We start from the raw sequence: 17433 nt of genomic DNA, 5'->3' as shown, positions 1-17433 counted from the left end.
CAGCCTTACATGCCATGAGCTATTTATATTCAAATACACAAAAGAAAGGGTAGAGCTAAAATTTAAAAAGCCAGTTCAAAATATTGGTTATTTATATTTGGCTCCCGTCAGACAATGGGTGTGTAAACAAACTATGTTGTTTGTTTAGTTGTTTTTCTTTAACCACCAATTTACATCCACTTAAGTGGGTTGTTGTATTTTCTTTCTTTAATAGTCAGAACCTGACCTTTTTGTGAAGCAATCGAATATGTATGTTTTCCTTTAACTGGCTCCAGAACTTCTTATTAAGCACTATTTTACGGAAAAAAACCTAATTATATGTTATGGTTTGATGGTTTAAAATAGGTATTTCTGAGGAGGAAAAAAGTAGTAGAAAATGTAATAAAAACTATATCAATTACTTTAGTCATAAAGAGCATGCTTTACAATAAAAGCACATGTGAATGTAATTCATATATAATATATTTGAAATGGAAAGTAAAAATATAATACACCTGGATAGAGTTATGCAAATTGCATGTGTAAAACTTTCCTCTAGAGATAACTTCAGCACGTCCTCTAAATCCATTGAAGAAAGGGAGCAAAAGCAAGAGAAAGAGAGAACGATAGAGAAAGAGAGAGAGAGGAATAGGGAGAGAGAGAGGAGAGGAGGAAGGAAAGAATAAACAAAGGAACAGAGGAACAGAGAGAATCTTTTGATATAGCTTTATTTCTTATTCTAATGAATAAAGAAAACAAGTATTCAAAAATAATTACAATAATCAACTCTTTATAATTATGAACTCTCTGCTTAATTTTGGAGAATCAACCTATTATTTCATTGGACAATGTTCTCAAACATCACCTCACTATAATTTCTCTCATTCTTAGACATGTCTTTTTATTAGATGTAGATGTTCATTTCTCAGACATGAGTATTTTTAAGTACTGCAGTTATGGATTAGTAGAAACAACATGGAATTAGAGTCAGAAGACTTGAGCTCAGTGCTCAAAACTGACTTATCAAGAGTAGTTGGATACAATGTAACATTTTGAGTTTCATGTCCTCCATTGTACAGTAGAAGGAAAAATAAGTGCGGTATTTTGAGGAACAAATGTGGTAAGACATTTTTAAAATCCTAAAAGTACTATTTGCACACCATTATTGTTATATTCAGGAAGTAGCTTTAGAAGACTAATCCAGGGTAAGTGCCCTTTTGCTTTTGTAGATACTCAAGATAAATACACATATTAAAGTATGGGTCATGAAGCCATTTCTTTCTCTGCTTAAGGATACTTTCATTGATACCTAAACAATTCACCAATTACTTAAGAAGTTGGAAAGGTTACAGTAAACTTTGAGCTCTTGAAACTTTTTTTGTGTGTAGTTTGGTAATAAGGATTAACTCTTCATGCATCTCGAACCCATAAAATAATTTAAATATACACACAAGTATTAGCTCGGCAGTATTTACATATGGATCATATTTTAGGTTACAAAACCATGACTGTAGGCTATTCAGCTATTCAAAAATAATTAGTGCTACTGCACGGCATTTGCAAATATGACCCGCTGCCAGAGCTCTTTCCTCTTGTATGGATGGTTTAAGATGATGTAGGTGGTTCAACGTCGTGTCAAGTTTCACACTCATTATTAGTTCCCTATCAGGAGAGGCTGGTTCTGGAACCTTTCAGCAATGCTTTGGGAATTCAGCGATCCAAGCAGAAACCCCCTTAACAGGGTTGAAGGAGCCCGGTAGAGCGGAGTACTGAGCAGTGTGGCTTGTGCGTGTGTTTGTGAGAGAGTGTGAGTGTGTGTGTGAGTGTGAGCACTCAGGACAGAGGCTCGAGTTGCGGGATGGACTCGTCCCTAAGTTCTAAAGGCCCCCGCGTCCGCGATTGTCGGCCCTAGCCGGCTCGGGGAACCCACGGCCTGCACCGAGAGGGGCGCCCCGCGGACGTCGGGGGGTGCCTGGGAATGAGGGGTGGGGGGGTCTCGCGAAGGCTTCAGGGCGTGGCTGCAGTGGGGGCGCGCGGCGAGTGTGCGCGGGTGTGCGCGCGCGAGAGGGCGAGTGTGAGCGCGGCGAGTGTGCGGCCGCGTCGCCATTCCCCGTGACGTCAGAGTGTATTGTTGTGAGCGGGGCCGAGCGGAGCTGCCCCGGAGCTGTCACCGCGGCGGCCGGGCGGCGGCGGCGCAGCGCGAGCCCCACGCGAGCGAGCCCGGCCGGCTCCGCCCCCGCCCCGGCCCCGCCGCCGCCGCCGCCGCCCCCGCCCCCGGCCCGCCCGCCGCGCGCCGCCGCCGCGCCCCCACCCACCCACCCCACCCCCTCGCTCCATCCCTCCCACCCGCCGCCGCCGCCGCCGCCGCCCGCGCGCCTCCCCCCGCGGAGCGAGTGCGGGTCACCGGGTCACTGGGTCATTGTCTCCGCGCCCGAACCCCGAGCACCCCGTGGAATCCCCCACGTCATCATCAGAACCATCAATGAGATGCAAACATGAAAGACAAGAGGAAGAAGAAGGACCGCACCTGGGCCGAGGCTGCCCGCCTGGTACGTACCGCCCCCCGCCCGCCACCCGCCGCCCGCGCGTCCCGCCGGCCCCGCAGCTCGCCCCGCGCCGGCCCGGGGCGCGGGAGACGGCCACTTCCAGCCCGAGCGGCCGCCTGCTCGCCGGGCTCCTGCTCTTTGTTATTCCGCGGGAGTGGGCTTGCCCGGGGGCCCCGTGTGTGTGCGTGCGCGCGCGGAGGGGCGCAGCGATTATCTCGGGGAGCCCCGCGCCTGCCGCGCCCGGGACCGCCCGGGACACTTCTCCCGGTACTTCGCTGTCTGGGCTCGGCTGTGCCTTACCCACGGCTGAATTTGCGAGCGCTCGGCCGGGCTCTACTTCCCTCTCTGCCGCTCCGGAGACCTTTGTGTGGCAATTACCACTCCCTCCCGGCCCCCCACCCCTCGGAATTTCATCAATAACTCTCTGTGCACGGTCTGTGTGTATGTTCGGCGTTTGTGAGTTCATGCATTTTACACGTGCATGTACACTGTGTGTCCGATACGGACTTGCGGGGCGTATGCATGTGGGCCGAGTCGTTGCGTGTCGGGGTGCCGTGTCGGGTGCATTATATAGGCACGTTGAAACGTGCATGTTTTGTGTGGATCCAGTTCATTTGTGTTTGTAGGTATTGTGCTCTGCTCGATGTTTGTGTGTACATTATCTACACGTGTGTACAATTTGTGAGTGTGTGTCGGTATCTGTGTGTGTGTGTGTTTGGTGAAGTTGGGTCAGTGTCATTTGTAGTGGGAGGGTATTGAGAGTGTGCAGCTAGGTGTTTTTTAGTGTGCTGGGTTCCTGGGCGGTGTTACTTGGCTGCTTTTCCCTTTCTTTAACCTTTAGGAGCTTACGTTTTAATCATCGAAAGAATGTCTCTAGAAATACTGGTTGGCAGAGGGGCGTCGTCGTCTTTGGTTTGATGCGTGTGTATGTATGTGTGTTTTTTCTTCTAAAGGACAGCTGTAAACGGATTCTTTTTTTTTTTTGAAAGGATATTTCTGTACAGTGTGTCTCACGGGAATGCAAGGCATTGCATTTGAAGCTGAGCCTTTCAGGGTTTCGGCTGCATAAATTAAATATTTATTCACCAACTTAACTATCTGTTATAAATTGGCCAAAGGAAAGCAGACTGCGTGCTGCAAGGGGAAAAAAAAGACCTGAGGACATGTTATTGGGTTGACTTGGAAAGCCTGCTTTTCTCTAACTATGGTCATTTTTTTAAAGCTTTGAGCGACTGCGTTGTGCTCACGGAGAACGTTTGTCAAAAGTAATTATCTGAGTTTGGCTGAAGTGCTTCGCTGGCAGGTCTCTGGATTCTAGCAAAGGGTTTTAGATAATTGGTCCTTTTGCCCTGTGAGGAAGTGACAAAAGTCCTTTTTAATTGCAATCTAATTATTTGTAGCGGAGTGTCCAGGTCTCTTTACTTCATCTCTGTATTTTGTAGCGCTGTGTTATCATTGCTTCCCTTATCTGTGGTTGTGTTAATCACTAAATCACTCTCTGCAGATGAGTGGGCAGGTGATAACCATTCTCTAATGAACTGCATCTGGGAGAGGAAACTTAGTTCCTGGGGAATATGTGAGAAGTAAGCAATAAGTGTTAAGTAGATGCCAGATTGATGCTATCGCTGAGTTTTTGCTTTAGCATAGTCTATTGCTTATTGTTTGCTCGGCCATTAATTCAGAATTGTGTGTGTGTGGGGGGGTGTATAAGGCTCCTGAAAATGCATCATTCAGGTCTCTCTGAGTGGCAATCAAGTAGTATCATAGAGCTTCAGTGTATGTATTTTAAGCAAGTGAACAATGAGTTGATTTAGAAATATTTATAAGTAATGATTCATGGATTAGCCATGTCTGCCTGCAGAGAATTACTTCATAAATAATATTATTCTGATAGAATTTAAGGCTAGCCATTTCTATTCAATCATTATATGTTACTATGCTTGAAAGTACTGTGCTTTGTTATTTGATATAATGATAATGTAGCTGTGGTGAAACATCTTACAATATGTTTCTAAGTCATAGTCTTCTTTTGTTAAAAGTGAAATTTTTCCATTGCAAAGTTCATTGATGGAAAAAGACACTCCAGGAGTCATCAGCACAAAAGAATTAATGATAGACCAGATGTCTCTATTTTAAGCAGACATATTGAACTAGTATTTATGGTAATTTTTCAATTTGGTTCAAGTTATTTTTCCCTTGGTAGTTGTACAAATGTGTTGTGTTCAAAACGTGAGAGTTGCAATAAAAAAAACTGGATAAAATAACATAATTTTACTAGAAATATCTTTTTGAGAAATGCAGTTTGTAAAAGTGATTTGTGATATTCTAAACTTATTTTGTGGATAAAAGAGAAATTGATCCATTTGGATAACAAAGTGCCATTTTTTCATGTTTTCTTTATCATTACATGAATGCATATGGTTAGAAAACTCTCTTCCAAACTTGCATGATAGAATTTTTTAATCTTAGAATTGATAGTAATAGTTTATGCTCAAGGGGAAAGTAATGCCTTTTTTAGCATTTCTGTGATAGAAATACTTTCATTCCAATTTTGAAAATGTTTCTATTGATTGTTATTGAAGACTTTCAGCCTTTTCTCCACCAAATGTTCAGCTAGGTCTCTATTTTTTGAAGTAAAAATGAAGGACGGGTAGAATATATGCAACCCAGTTATGTGGTGCTTGGGATATATGAACTAAAGAGAGCATAGTCAAATTATTTCTAATAACCTTCCAGTGCATACAGAGAGCGTAAAACCTTCTGGAGTGAGTGTGTGTGTGTGTCTGCGTGTGTGTTAGATTTTCTTGAAAGAGAGGATGTTATGTGAGAGGAAATGCAAACTAGATTTCTTGAGCTGTAATCTAAAGCTTATGTTTAAATGCAGCTTTGCATCCATTTTTGAGGGGAAAAAATGTATGGAAGAAGAGCAATTCTTTCTAGAGTAACTAAGAACTTCCAACTGACAACAGAAATTTTGTTTTCTTTGTGAGAAAAGTATCAGGTCTCCAAATCTGTACACTCTGTGTGGTACCTCCAGGGATTTTGTGTTAGACATGGATGCAGCTATTGCAAGCTCTACCATTTTCCTCATGTAAGTGTGCCGTGTTTGTGGTAGACTTGCTTAGCTTATAGAAGAAGCAATGGTGGTATAATTTCCACGTATTTGCAGGAATACAGGCTGTCCTTTTAAACAGTAGGTCCACATCTTTTTTTCTTTTTTGCTTTCTGTGTGCATCAGTTACAGAAATTTCAGTTTTTTGTCTCCGCCCCTCCCCCGCGGCCTTCTGCATTTGTGATTGTTACTTTTCGCATTGCCATTTAATATGGAGTCTGCTCCCAAACCATATGCATTTTCATCTGTTTTATTTGCTCTTCTAAGGTTATAGAGTCTCAGAGGATCCCACAATCACATGGAAGTATCTTCTTCTTAATATTTGTAGACCACAATAAGAATAAAAATCAAAACCATAACTCATGTCGAGCTGGGGCTTTGACTTTAATCCCTTTGACTTTTATCTCAAGTCTTCACTCTGTTACTATAAATACAGTTTAAACCATTGTGAAAGGATCTTCATGCTTCTTTGTAAAAAATAGGGATTTGACAGGACTTTGTTTTACTGCACTAAGGGTTTTCTTTGTTACTAGTTTAACACAGATCATACTGTTATATATATTTATTCTAGGTTAATTCTGTTTTGTTTTGTTTTTACATGCAAAATGTTGTTGCCTTGAGAAGTGCTTTTTGGTAGTTTCATCACTTTGTTCTATCTGGCATGCTGCTTTGAAAACAGGGTTCAGTGTTTTAATTTGTTCTCTGAGTTTCCTTCTATTTATTTTATTCCTTACTATCTTTGTTTAGTCTCAGTGGCACCTGAAAATAAATCTTAACAACCTTCAATAGCTTTGTGCCTGATAACATGGCTGATTTATTTACTTGTAGTTTAGATACAGCCAGACAGATAATGAATATTGGTTTGTTTTTATTTTTTTTATGTTTTGTGGTTCAAGGTGACCTTTGGGGAGGAACATTTGTGTGTGCATGTGTGTTTTTAATAGCAAAGTTGCCTCTTTGTTGGGTGAAAACAGGCACACATCCCTTTATGCACAGCAGAATCACTGAAGGTTTTAAGTAAATTGAAATTTTATTAATCATATCATATTAAAAATTAAATGGGGGATTTATTAATTAAAGCAAATCTGTGTGACTCTTTTTTTGCACAGTTAATCTTTTGCATAATTTATTACATTTTAGGGTTTCTATAAAATAAGGCTGAATGGTATTGGTAGCTATTAAAAAAGAAAATTCCTAATTGCTAATTTATTGGTTGTCTCGCCTTATGTCTTTCTTTGTGTTATAGAAAATCAGTGTAATTCTTCTGGAAAGGTGAGAAGGTTAGTTGTGATTGTGATTTTAGGTTTTGATCAGGACCTCAACAGTTAAGAAAATTAAGATTTGTGATTAGGAGGTCAGCTAAAAGTTGCATAGAGCATTATACAACTGTGCTTACTGGGTCATAATCTGGCTAATTAATTGTGCAAACAAATGGAGTTTTTCATATCACTTTAATTTTAATTAGTGTGGTTCAACTACTTTCTGAAATCTGAAAGTAGCTCTGTCTCTGTGTTTTCAGATATGTCAAACGGCAAATTGTCAGTCTGCAATTTGAAATATAGAAAAGAGTTTAGCGATCTCTATGCATATTTAGGGGGAATGAGTTTTAAGTTGGAGAAACATGAATGTGAAATAATGGGAAATATGAACTTAGCCCTATTGTCTAAGTTGTTAATTTTTAATTTCCTGCTGACATAAAAGGGAATTTTAAGAATTGATTCTTTCTTAAGTATTTCTCCTCTTTTGACAAATTCTTTGGTACCAGGCGGTTCCTTGGATGACAGAAATGGAGCGTCTTTTTGATGTACTGTGACTTTTAGTCTTGTTGAATTACTCTTGTGAGGGATTTTACCAGAGAAAAGCTACTTGTAAAGTAATTAACTTTAATATGTAATAATACAAGCATTTTGCACATCACTGAAATGCATTGAAAATGTGAAATATAGTTCCTAAACATTTTGAGGGCTACAGCATATCTGGTTCAAATACTGGGAAGATTCAAAGATGCACACACCCTCAAGGAAAATACAGTTTGGTAGAGGAGATGAGAATAGATGGAGGATGGTAGGTGCCGTATGAACTATCAAACAGGTGGTTTTTTAACCCAAGGGTGAAGCTGTGTGATATGTGATGATTGTGAAAGGCCTAATGGATTCGGTGAAACTTGGTTTGGCCTTGAAATATGAGTAAGATTAAACAGGTGATGAGAGAAGAACTTTCTGAGAAGAGAGACGATCACGGTCAAAGAAATAGTGTCAAGCAAAAGCATGGGTGGGGTCATGAGAAGAAAAGTCTAAAAATATCAGAAGACTTGAAGTGGTGCAGGTGATACTAAAAATTACATTGTGACCAGATTGGGGAAGGATTTGAAAGTCATTTTAAGGCAGTTGGGTCTTATAAGTTGTAGCATGGAGCTGCTGGAGTAGGGGGTGGTGATAGGGGAACTTACAAAACCAACAAAATCAAATGATTATCCCTTATAATAATGTATGTTTGCACCATGATGGAAGGAATACCAGTGGTCCCGGGGGGTCTCTGATGCTTCCATTACTTGATACTAATAAGTCTGAAATAAAAACTGTTGTTAGGACTATTTTATTTTTCTAAAAATACCCACTTATTCTGTCCCATGTCCTTTACCAAATGAACCAAAGTAAAAATCAGTAAGGAATACACATTATATTTGTAGACGTTCTTACAGAGTAAGTACCCCATTTGTTCTCTAAAACACTCTCACGAGCTCAGTACGCAGCTATGATTATTTCAGGAACTTGGTCTCTGGGGTGGTTTAATGACTTGTCCAATACCGTCACCCTCTTTACAAGGAGCAAAGCCTGGTGGGGTCTGAAAGCCTGACTCCATAGGCTCTTCTCTTTATATCTTGCCGTCCTTCTAAAAAACAAACGAAAACCAGTAAGGGCATTCTAATTGACGTATATTAATTGCTTGGATTCATTGAGACGTAAGAAAGAGTCGAGCCTGTCTCAGGCTTCTTGCTTGTCTTTCTGATTGTCTGATTTTTACTTTTCATAGTTATTTAGCATTAAAAAGTATTTGTGATGTTTTTGTTATTATTTATCCCTCTGTATCCCCCTGCCCCCCCCCCCCAAGAAAAGATTGTTAGTAGCAGATCCTGTCTCCTTACTGATAGAGTCCTGACAAGGGGCATCTGTATAGAGCTGCTTTCAGCTATTTGCCAGCGCTGAGTGCCTGGATTGTTGTGCCTTTGTCCTTGCACAGTTGGTAGCTGCTGAAATTTAGCCCTGACGGAAACTTTCCTTGAAGAGCCCTTGGAGAACAAATAGTAACATTATATGATTAGCCACATTGTTTTCATTATTAAACTAAACTACATAAAAGGGTAGTTGTTAACAGCTTTATCGGCTCCAGCTTAGACACCTACCTCTCCTCTTCCCTTAATGTTCCCACTTGCAGTAGTGACAATTAACTGTTATTGGTTTTAATGTCAGCAACTGACAACACCAAATTGGCAATAGGCACTTCTCCTGGTTGATTGACATATAGTCCTCTGACACATTCTTAAATCGTTTTAAGGCAAATTCATGTCCTGGGGTTAGAGCCAAAGGGCTTGTCAGAACATTGACTTTAATAATCTGAAATATAGAACTTAAATGACACCCAAAACCTTAGTTTTGGTGGAAATTTTAGAACCCAAGGAATTCTCCAAGGCAGTGCAATTTATACTTAGTAGTCGAACTTAGAAATTGTAAGATTTTAAAAGTATGTAGCTGTATAATTTGATATATGATAGAATTCTTTATCATGGGTTTATTTTGCATATCTTTAGCATAAATTAATCCAGGATAAAGTAGATAATGATCTTGGAGAGTATATTTCCCCAGTGATGATTGGAATAATTCTGAAGTTGGTATTTGCTTTTTTGGCAAATGTCCCATCATTCTTTAGTTATGCAGCAGTTGATTTCTGGATATATTGCCTATGCCTTAAAATAAATAAGGGAATAGAATGGACTCTCTTCCCCTTATTTAGAAGACAGATGGCATTTTCAAGATTTTATTAGAACTTATTTTAATATTTTCAAGGAATTAGGAATTGAAATGGAATCTTTGGCTTTTTTTTCCTGCTGAGCCGCAGAGGGAAGCAGGCTATTGTTTACTCTTAGTTTATTTTTCCCCCAATGTCAAAAATAAATGTCTGTATGTGTAAGTGTACATATGTCAAAACATTGTTGACATAACTGCAGAACTAAGTAGAGGAAGCCACCTCAACTTGCTGTCTGGATCATCAGGTTCTATAATTCTCTAATTTCCCCTCCCCCTAAAGAATAAATGATCTCTTATTTTAAGAAGTATTTATAAGAAAATCCCCTTCTTTTAAAAATGTTATAATATTTTAAAAACCTCACCATCAGAAATTGTATCAATGTCTCTTCTAAATCCTTTCTGCTAAATTCTTTGCCTGTCTTTTAAATCAATCCTATTTATTCATTTGAATAAAATTGTATCAGCTACTTTATACTCTCCTTGTTCTCTTCCTATTAGTCTTCTTCAATTCAGGATTACCTTTGTGTTTCATTTGCTCTTTTTTTTGTTGCTATATCTCTGGATCCTGCCTATCCCTTTATATTCTCATTACCTTCTCTTCTTGGGCAGTCTCACGCACTCCAATGGCAATTCTTCCATGACGAGAATTCCAGCCTTGATCTTTTCCCTGAATTTCAGACTTATATTAACAATTCCTATCGTTTATCTCCATATATTATGGATATTTCAGATGGAATTATCCAGTTCAGTTGAACATTTATTGGACACTGCCTACAAATGTGTCAGGCATTGGGCACAGAAAAAAGAATGCGACAGCATTGCTACATGGGAGAGACTTATCCATAAGTCTGTTAAGACTTATCTATAAGTATACCAAAATGCATGGTGCCAGTGTATTCTGTTTCCTAAATATAGCTCAAATTTAGCCCCCTCTCTTTTCATTCATTACAGCTTATCTGGTTCTGATAGTCCAACTAGTTTTCTTTCTAATCCCTTTTCCAAATCATCTTGCTTACTGATGCTGTGTTTCTTTCTAGAACATATACCTTATTATTAAATCATTCCTTTGCCTACGTTTTTTTTTATTACCTTCAAGCTAAACTCCAAGAGGTTATGGAAGGCCCTTTTCAAAACAGGAAACATTTTAAAGTAGTATATGATTGTTCTCCTTAACAGGGTACAGAATTTAGCATGCACTAGCCAACATAAATCTACCAACCCTCCCCTCTTGTAGCTACTCTCTACAACTTTAGATTTACTTTGTATTCTTTTCAAAATACAAACCAGTTATATATAACAGTTAATAGTTAATTAAATTTATCAATATATTTTATAACATCTGTGTTCAACTTTGTTGTATCACATTCCCCTTTCTGAGTTATTGCTTTTACCAGCTTTTTTTTTTTTTTAAGTGAGGGTCTCTGGTAGTCAGTACTCTTAGTATTTGTATGTCTAAAGTATTTTTGGTTTGCTATCACCTTTAAAATTTTTAATTAAACTTTTAATTTGAGATCCTTATGGATAGACATGCAGTGGTAAGTTAATTCAGAGACCTCGTGTTGCCCTCTCTTGAATGATAATTTAGTTGACTATAAAAGTCTGGGTTATAGTCTTTCACTCTCAGTACTTTGGAAATAGATCTTCCTGGTATTCATAAATCAAGAGTTGTGATGCAGAATGTGCTATGAGCTGATTATTTTTTAGAGGTGAAACTTTTGTATATAATGGTTGTTCTGTATTCTCTTTATCTTTGAAGTTCTGCAGTTTTAATCTCTGTCTCAAATGTTTATGTCTATGGGTGGGTTTGTCTTTATTCTACTTAGTGCTTAAGGATATAACTTATTATTGCCTTTTTTATGCCCTTAAAATTTGAATTGTGTTGCTGTATAGAACTTATTTCATTGTATCCCTACTGACCATGAATTCTTTGATGTCTTCTAAGAGTACCCTCTGTAGTTAGTATGTCTCTCATGTTTAGTTTATGGGGTATAAATTATTTAATTTAAGAACAATGGGGAAATGACTTTCCTAATACTGAACAGGATTCGGAGATGAATGTGTAGACTTTGTTAGCCAGGATTCTGGGTTGAAAGCAACAGAAATACGCTGGCTTATGTAAGTAGAAAAGGAGTTTTAAAATTATTTTTGAAGATTAAAAGTATTTCGTGGAATCATCAGAAAATCTCTGGAGAACCGGGCTTAGGAAATGAGCAGGAACCGTTTGAAGCTGGGGAGCAAGGACACACAGTCAAGGTCATGCTGCAGGAATAGTTTAGTAGGAATATCACCATGTGCAGTATCTCTATCACCTGCTGTGATTCATTGATGACATAGGACACTGCCATTGTGGCCAGTGCACCATATGCATGTATCAGAACCTGCTGTATCCTTGTATCCCATGCTCAAGATTCAAATTTGTGGGCAGAAGTGTGTAGTTGGCAAACTCTAGGTTCCATGGGAATGCTGGAGAGTAGTGAACAGATGTATATGGCCCCTTCAGTTCCTGAAGGGTGTTGAATGTGTCCTCATTTGCATTTTTTCACAACAACAATAGCATCAACAAGTCCAACACTGAGAGCTTTATTTCTTCTTCACCACCTTTTCCCAGCATTGTCATTCCTCCTTTCTTTCATTTTTCACTGAAAGCCTCAGCATCCTCAGTTGTCCAAGCTGGAAACCCTCTCATGCAAGTTAATGTTAGCATCTGGTAGTTTCTATCTTCTCATCAAGTTGCTACAACAACTTTGTCACTAGTGTTGCTGACATTAGACTTGCCTCCACTCAGAGTCATTCTCCTTGTTTTATCCATAGCTACTTATTTAAGGGTAAATCCTGTTCATAGTACCGCTCTGGGTCCATGCTAGTCCCAGCAGGTAACAGGTGGCGTTGTCTAAAATGGGTGGTTGAAGAAAGGCCAAGATAAAAGAAAAGAACAAGGGATATTGAGGCACTTTAGGGATAGCAAAATCAGGAAGGAGGAAGTTTCAGTAAGAGCAGGGAGAATTTGCTACAAGTTTGTAGGACGTAGGGAGTGAGACATAGCCAACCCTTATCCCTGCAATGGGGAGCCATCAATATTGTGGCTTCTCTCTCTTTCCATCTGCTCTGCAGTAGGTGCTTCCTATTGGATGTACCCATCCACAATACAGAGGACAAAGGAAATTGTTGAGGAAATTCATAGATGTCAGTCTCTTGGGGCACATTGCTGGGTGAAGAAGGATAGAAAGTGAATCTGAAGGAGCTAGTAGAGACTATGAAGCAAATTCTGTTTAAAAACAAAATACTTTTAATGGCTCTTTTTTATTCTCGGTACAGTCCCCATTTGTTTCAAGACCACTTCAAGTCTGTCTGCATATTTCTTCTGTCTCATTGCTTGATTCTCCTGTGCAGACATTCTAAATGCCAGTCAAACAATAATAAAGTACTGTTAGATCTTATTTTGCCTTACCCTTACTTACTGTTCCTTCAGTTTCTAAATCCTCTTCACTTTTACTCTTCTTTTCATCTGATAAGTTCCTAGGCCCCCTTCAGATTTCACCTTCCCTTTGGAAGCTTTTATATGTTATCAAAACACTTGTAGTTGGTACAATATATTATAATTTGCTTTTTACTTATACAATTGTTTCTGCATACCTAATGCCTGGTGCTCCGCCTCATTTTAAGTTGGTGCTAATTGTAGTTGAGTTGAATGAATTAGTCCAAGAAGGTTTTTCAGGGGAGCTGTTAGAGAGCCAAATATTTAAAAATTGGAAAGATCTATAGAAATAGAGAGCAACTTCTCCCTAAAATTTATGTCCTCTTGATTAATTTCTGTTTGTCATTGCTGAATTGTTACTGTACGATCCAGAGAAGGGATAAGATTTTCCAAGAATCGATTAGACAGATAATGGATTTTGAAACTCCGTTTTTGCTCTCCGCTCACTAGTTTTTTCTCCTTTCTTTGTTAGATAAATTATAGATTTACAAAAAAAAAAATCATGAATAAAATACAGAGTTTCCACCATATTAACCCTATTGTTAACACCTTTCATTAGTTTGGTATATTTATTATAATTACTGGAAGAATATTTTTATAATTATACTATTGACTATAATCCATGATTTATTTTAGGATTCACTGTTTTGGTTGTACAGTCCCATAGATTAAAAAAAAAGCTTTTATTCTAGTAACATATGTACAACCTAAAATTTCCTCTTTAACTACATTAAAATATAATCCACTGCTATTAATTGTGTTCACAATGCTATACTACCATTAACACCATCTATTACCAAACTTATTCCATTATCCCAAATAGAAACTATGTACAATTTAAGCATTAACTCCCCATTTCCTACCTCCACCCTATCCCTTGGTAACCTATATAATAGTTCCTATAAATTTGCTTATTCTAATTATTTCATTTCAGTAAGGTAATATAATATTTGTCTTGTCCTTTTGTTTCTGGCTATTTCACTTGACACAGTATTTTCAATGTGAATACATTCATCCGTATCGCTGCATGTATCAGAACATTCCTTTTCATGACTGAATAAGATTCCATTCCATTTTGTTTAAACTTTCATCAGTTGCTGGACACTTGGGTTACTTCCATCTTTTGGCATTTGTGAATAAGTCCACTGTGAAAATTGGTATGCAAATATTTGTTCCCCTCACTGCTTTCAGATCTTTTGGGTATATACCAAGAAATGAGGTTGTCAGGTCATATGGTAATTCTATACTTAATTTTTGAGGAACTGCCCAACTGTCTTAACAGTGGCTGCACCATTTTACATTCCCACCAACAATTAAATGGATGTTCCTGTTTCTCTACATCTTGTCTGATACTTGAAATTGTCTTTTTTTTTTTTTAAATAGTAGCCATTCTAGTGGGTATGAAAGGGTATCTCATTATGATTTTGATTTGCATTTCCCTTGATGGTTAATGATGTTGAGTATCTTTTTGAGTTATTTTTGGCCATTTGATTATCTTCTTTGGAGAAATGTCTATTCAAGCCTTTTGCCCATTTTTAAATTGGGTTGTTTGTCTTTTTATTGTTGAGTTGTAGACCTTCTTTATATTCTGGATATTAAATCCTTATTAGATATGCAGTTTCCAAATATTTCCTTCTGTTATATAGGTTGCTATTTTCTTTTCATGATACAGTGCTTTGATACTCAAGAGTTTTAAATTTTGTTGAGGTCCATTTATCTATTTTTTTTCTTTTGTTGCTGTGCTTTGGATATGATGTCTAAGAAACCATTGCCCTAACAAAATGTCCTGAAGCTTCCCTGTGTTTTCTTCTAGGCGTTTCATAACTCTGGTTCTTAAATTTAGGTAATTTATTCGTTTTGAGTTGATATTTGTGTATGGTGAGAAGTAGGGATACATTTTCATCCATTTGCACACAGTTTTCCCAGTACCCACTTGTTGAATAGACTGTTCTTTCTCAATTGGATGGATTTGTCACCTTGTCAAAAATGAGTTGGCTTTAAATGTGAGGATTGATTTTGGAACTCTCAATTCAATTCCGTTGGTCTATATGTCTTTCCTTATGCCCGTATCATGCTGTCTTGATTACTGTGACTTTGTAATAGTTTTTAAGATGGGCAAGTGTGGGCTCTTCAACTTCATTCTTTTTCAAGATGGCTTTGGCTGTTTGGGACCCCTTATCCTTCCATATAAATTTGATGATAGGCTTCTCTGTTACTGCAAATAAAATCTTTGGAATTTCTATTGGGACTGCATTAAATCACTTTGGGTAAAATTGATATCTTAATAATTAGTCTTCCGATCCATGACCATGGAATGTTCTTCCATTTATTTAGGTTTTCTTTGGTTTCTTTTAATGATGTCTTTTGCTTTCGTGTGTACATGACCTTTATATTATTGTTTAGATTTATTCCTAGATATTTGGATAAATAAATACTTTTTAGTTGCTGTTGTAAATGGATTTTCTCCCTGATATTTTCTCCCAATTGTTCATTACTAGAGTATACAAGCACTACTTCTTTGGGGGTGTTGATCTTGTAGCCCACCACTTTGCTGAATTCATTTATTACCTCTAATGGTTCTGATGTGGATTTTTCAGTATTTCTTGTATATGGGATTATTAACTGCAAATAGGGAAAATTTAAATTCTTTTCCAATTTGGATGCCTTTTATTTCTTTTTCTTGCCTAATTGCTTTGGCTATAACTTCCGGTACACTTTTGAATGACAGTGGTGATAATGGGCATCCTTGCAGTGTTTCTGAACTTAGAGGGAAAACTTTCAGTCTTTCACCATTAAGTATGATATTAGTTGTGGGGTTTTTATATATGCTGTTATCATGTTGAGGAAATTTCCTTCTATTCCTAGTTTTCTAAGTGTTGTAATCAAGAAAGAATGCAGGATTTTGTGGGATGCCTTTTACCATCAATTGAAATGGTCATATGTTTTCCCTTTATTCTATTAATGTAGTATACTATGTTAATTGGTTTTCTTATGTTGAATCACCCTTGCGTGCCTGAGGCAAATCCTACTACTAGTATTTTGTTGAGGACTTTTGCATCTATATTCATAAGAAATATTGGTCTGTAATTTTCCTTTCTTGTGTCTCTATCTGGCTTTGGTATGATGGTCATGTTGGCCTTGTAGAATGAGTTAGGGAGTGTTACCTCTTGTTCAGTTTTTTGGAAGAGTCTGAGCAGGATTGTTGTTCATTTTCCTTGAATGCTTGATAAAATTCCCTTGTAAAGCCATTTGGTTCTGGGTTTTTCTTTATTTGGGGGATTTTTTGATTACTGATTCAATATCTTGGTCTTTATTATTGAAAAAGTCACCTATTTCTTCTTAAGTCAATAGAGTTAGGTAGTGTAGGTAAACTGTGGCCATTTCATCTAGGTTATGTAATTTGTTGTCAGCTTACCATTGACCCCCTTTATTTCATTGAAATAATAATTTGATACTCATCATAAATAGTAACACTGGAGTACCAATAATGTTGGGTAGAAACCAATATGTTGGGTACCAGGTGAATAAATAGGAGGTGGAACATGACCTTTGGGAAATTGGGTTTTTTAAAAAAGTAAACCCTAAAGCCTGAATGCAGTTCATCTTTAAATTTAAATTTAGGTTGTGTGTCACAGTCGAAATTCAGTAACCTTAAAGTAAAAATATATATATATATATATATTTAGTAATATTCTTTTGGTTTGGTCTTAGTGAAGTACTCTGATGATTTCTAAAGACTTGCTATGACTTCCAAACCAACAGAATTATTTAGTACAATGATTATAGCACAGATTGGAAATGTTTTCAAGGTAAATAATCTTCCTTTATACATGTAAATAAAATATTCATAAGCCTATTGTCATAGCTTCTCTCTACTGAGAGAACCAAAATCTAGTATAGTGAAGGAATAATCTTAATATATCAGTTATCATAAATATTACTATTGGTTGAATATGGTCTGTTTTTATCACTAGTTAAAAATAATGTCCACTAAGTGCTAACTCTTATTGAGTATTAATATGCCTGACACTGCCTTTAACTTTTTATATGAATTTTATGACTTAAGAGCAAATCTAGGAGACATCTTTTAATATTATCCATGTTTTTAAACTAAATAAATTGAGATTTAGAGAGTCTTTCAGTTGAGTTTCTTTCTGTTGTAAGGAACACAAATTTAACTCAAACTAGTTTAAGCAAAAAGACCCACATCACTGTGAAGTCCTAGGGTAGATTTCAGTTATGAATGGACATATAGGGACTTAGGTATTTGTTTTTACCCTGTGTTTTGCCTTGATT

At 37.7% G+C, this 17433-nt stretch overlaps 1 protein-coding gene across 1 annotated transcript in view; it reads left to right on the top strand.

The window, feature by feature from the left end:
- Positions 1 to 2378: 2378 nt before the first annotated feature.
- The window catches only part of ASXL3 (ASXL transcriptional regulator 3), a 167148-nt gene continuing 152093 nt past the window's right edge, over positions 2379 to 17433 (top strand). Inside the window, exon 1 of the mRNA XM_077135674.1 lies at positions 2379 to 2528. Within this exon, the coding sequence (XP_076991789.1) occupies positions 2475 to 2528 (54 nt within the window). The 5' untranslated portion in view covers positions 2379 to 2474. The remainder of the gene's footprint in view (positions 2529 to 17433) is intronic.

The sequence above is a fragment of the Tamandua tetradactyla genome, chromosome 18 (genome assembly GCF_023851605.1).
Source record: "Tamandua tetradactyla isolate mTamTet1 chromosome 18, mTamTet1.pri, whole genome shotgun sequence".
Classification (NCBI taxonomy): Eukaryota; Metazoa; Chordata; class Mammalia; order Pilosa; family Myrmecophagidae; genus Tamandua; species Tamandua tetradactyla.
The sequence above is the reverse complement of the archived record's forward strand: the minus strand, read 5'-3'. Positions and strand labels throughout refer to the sequence as shown.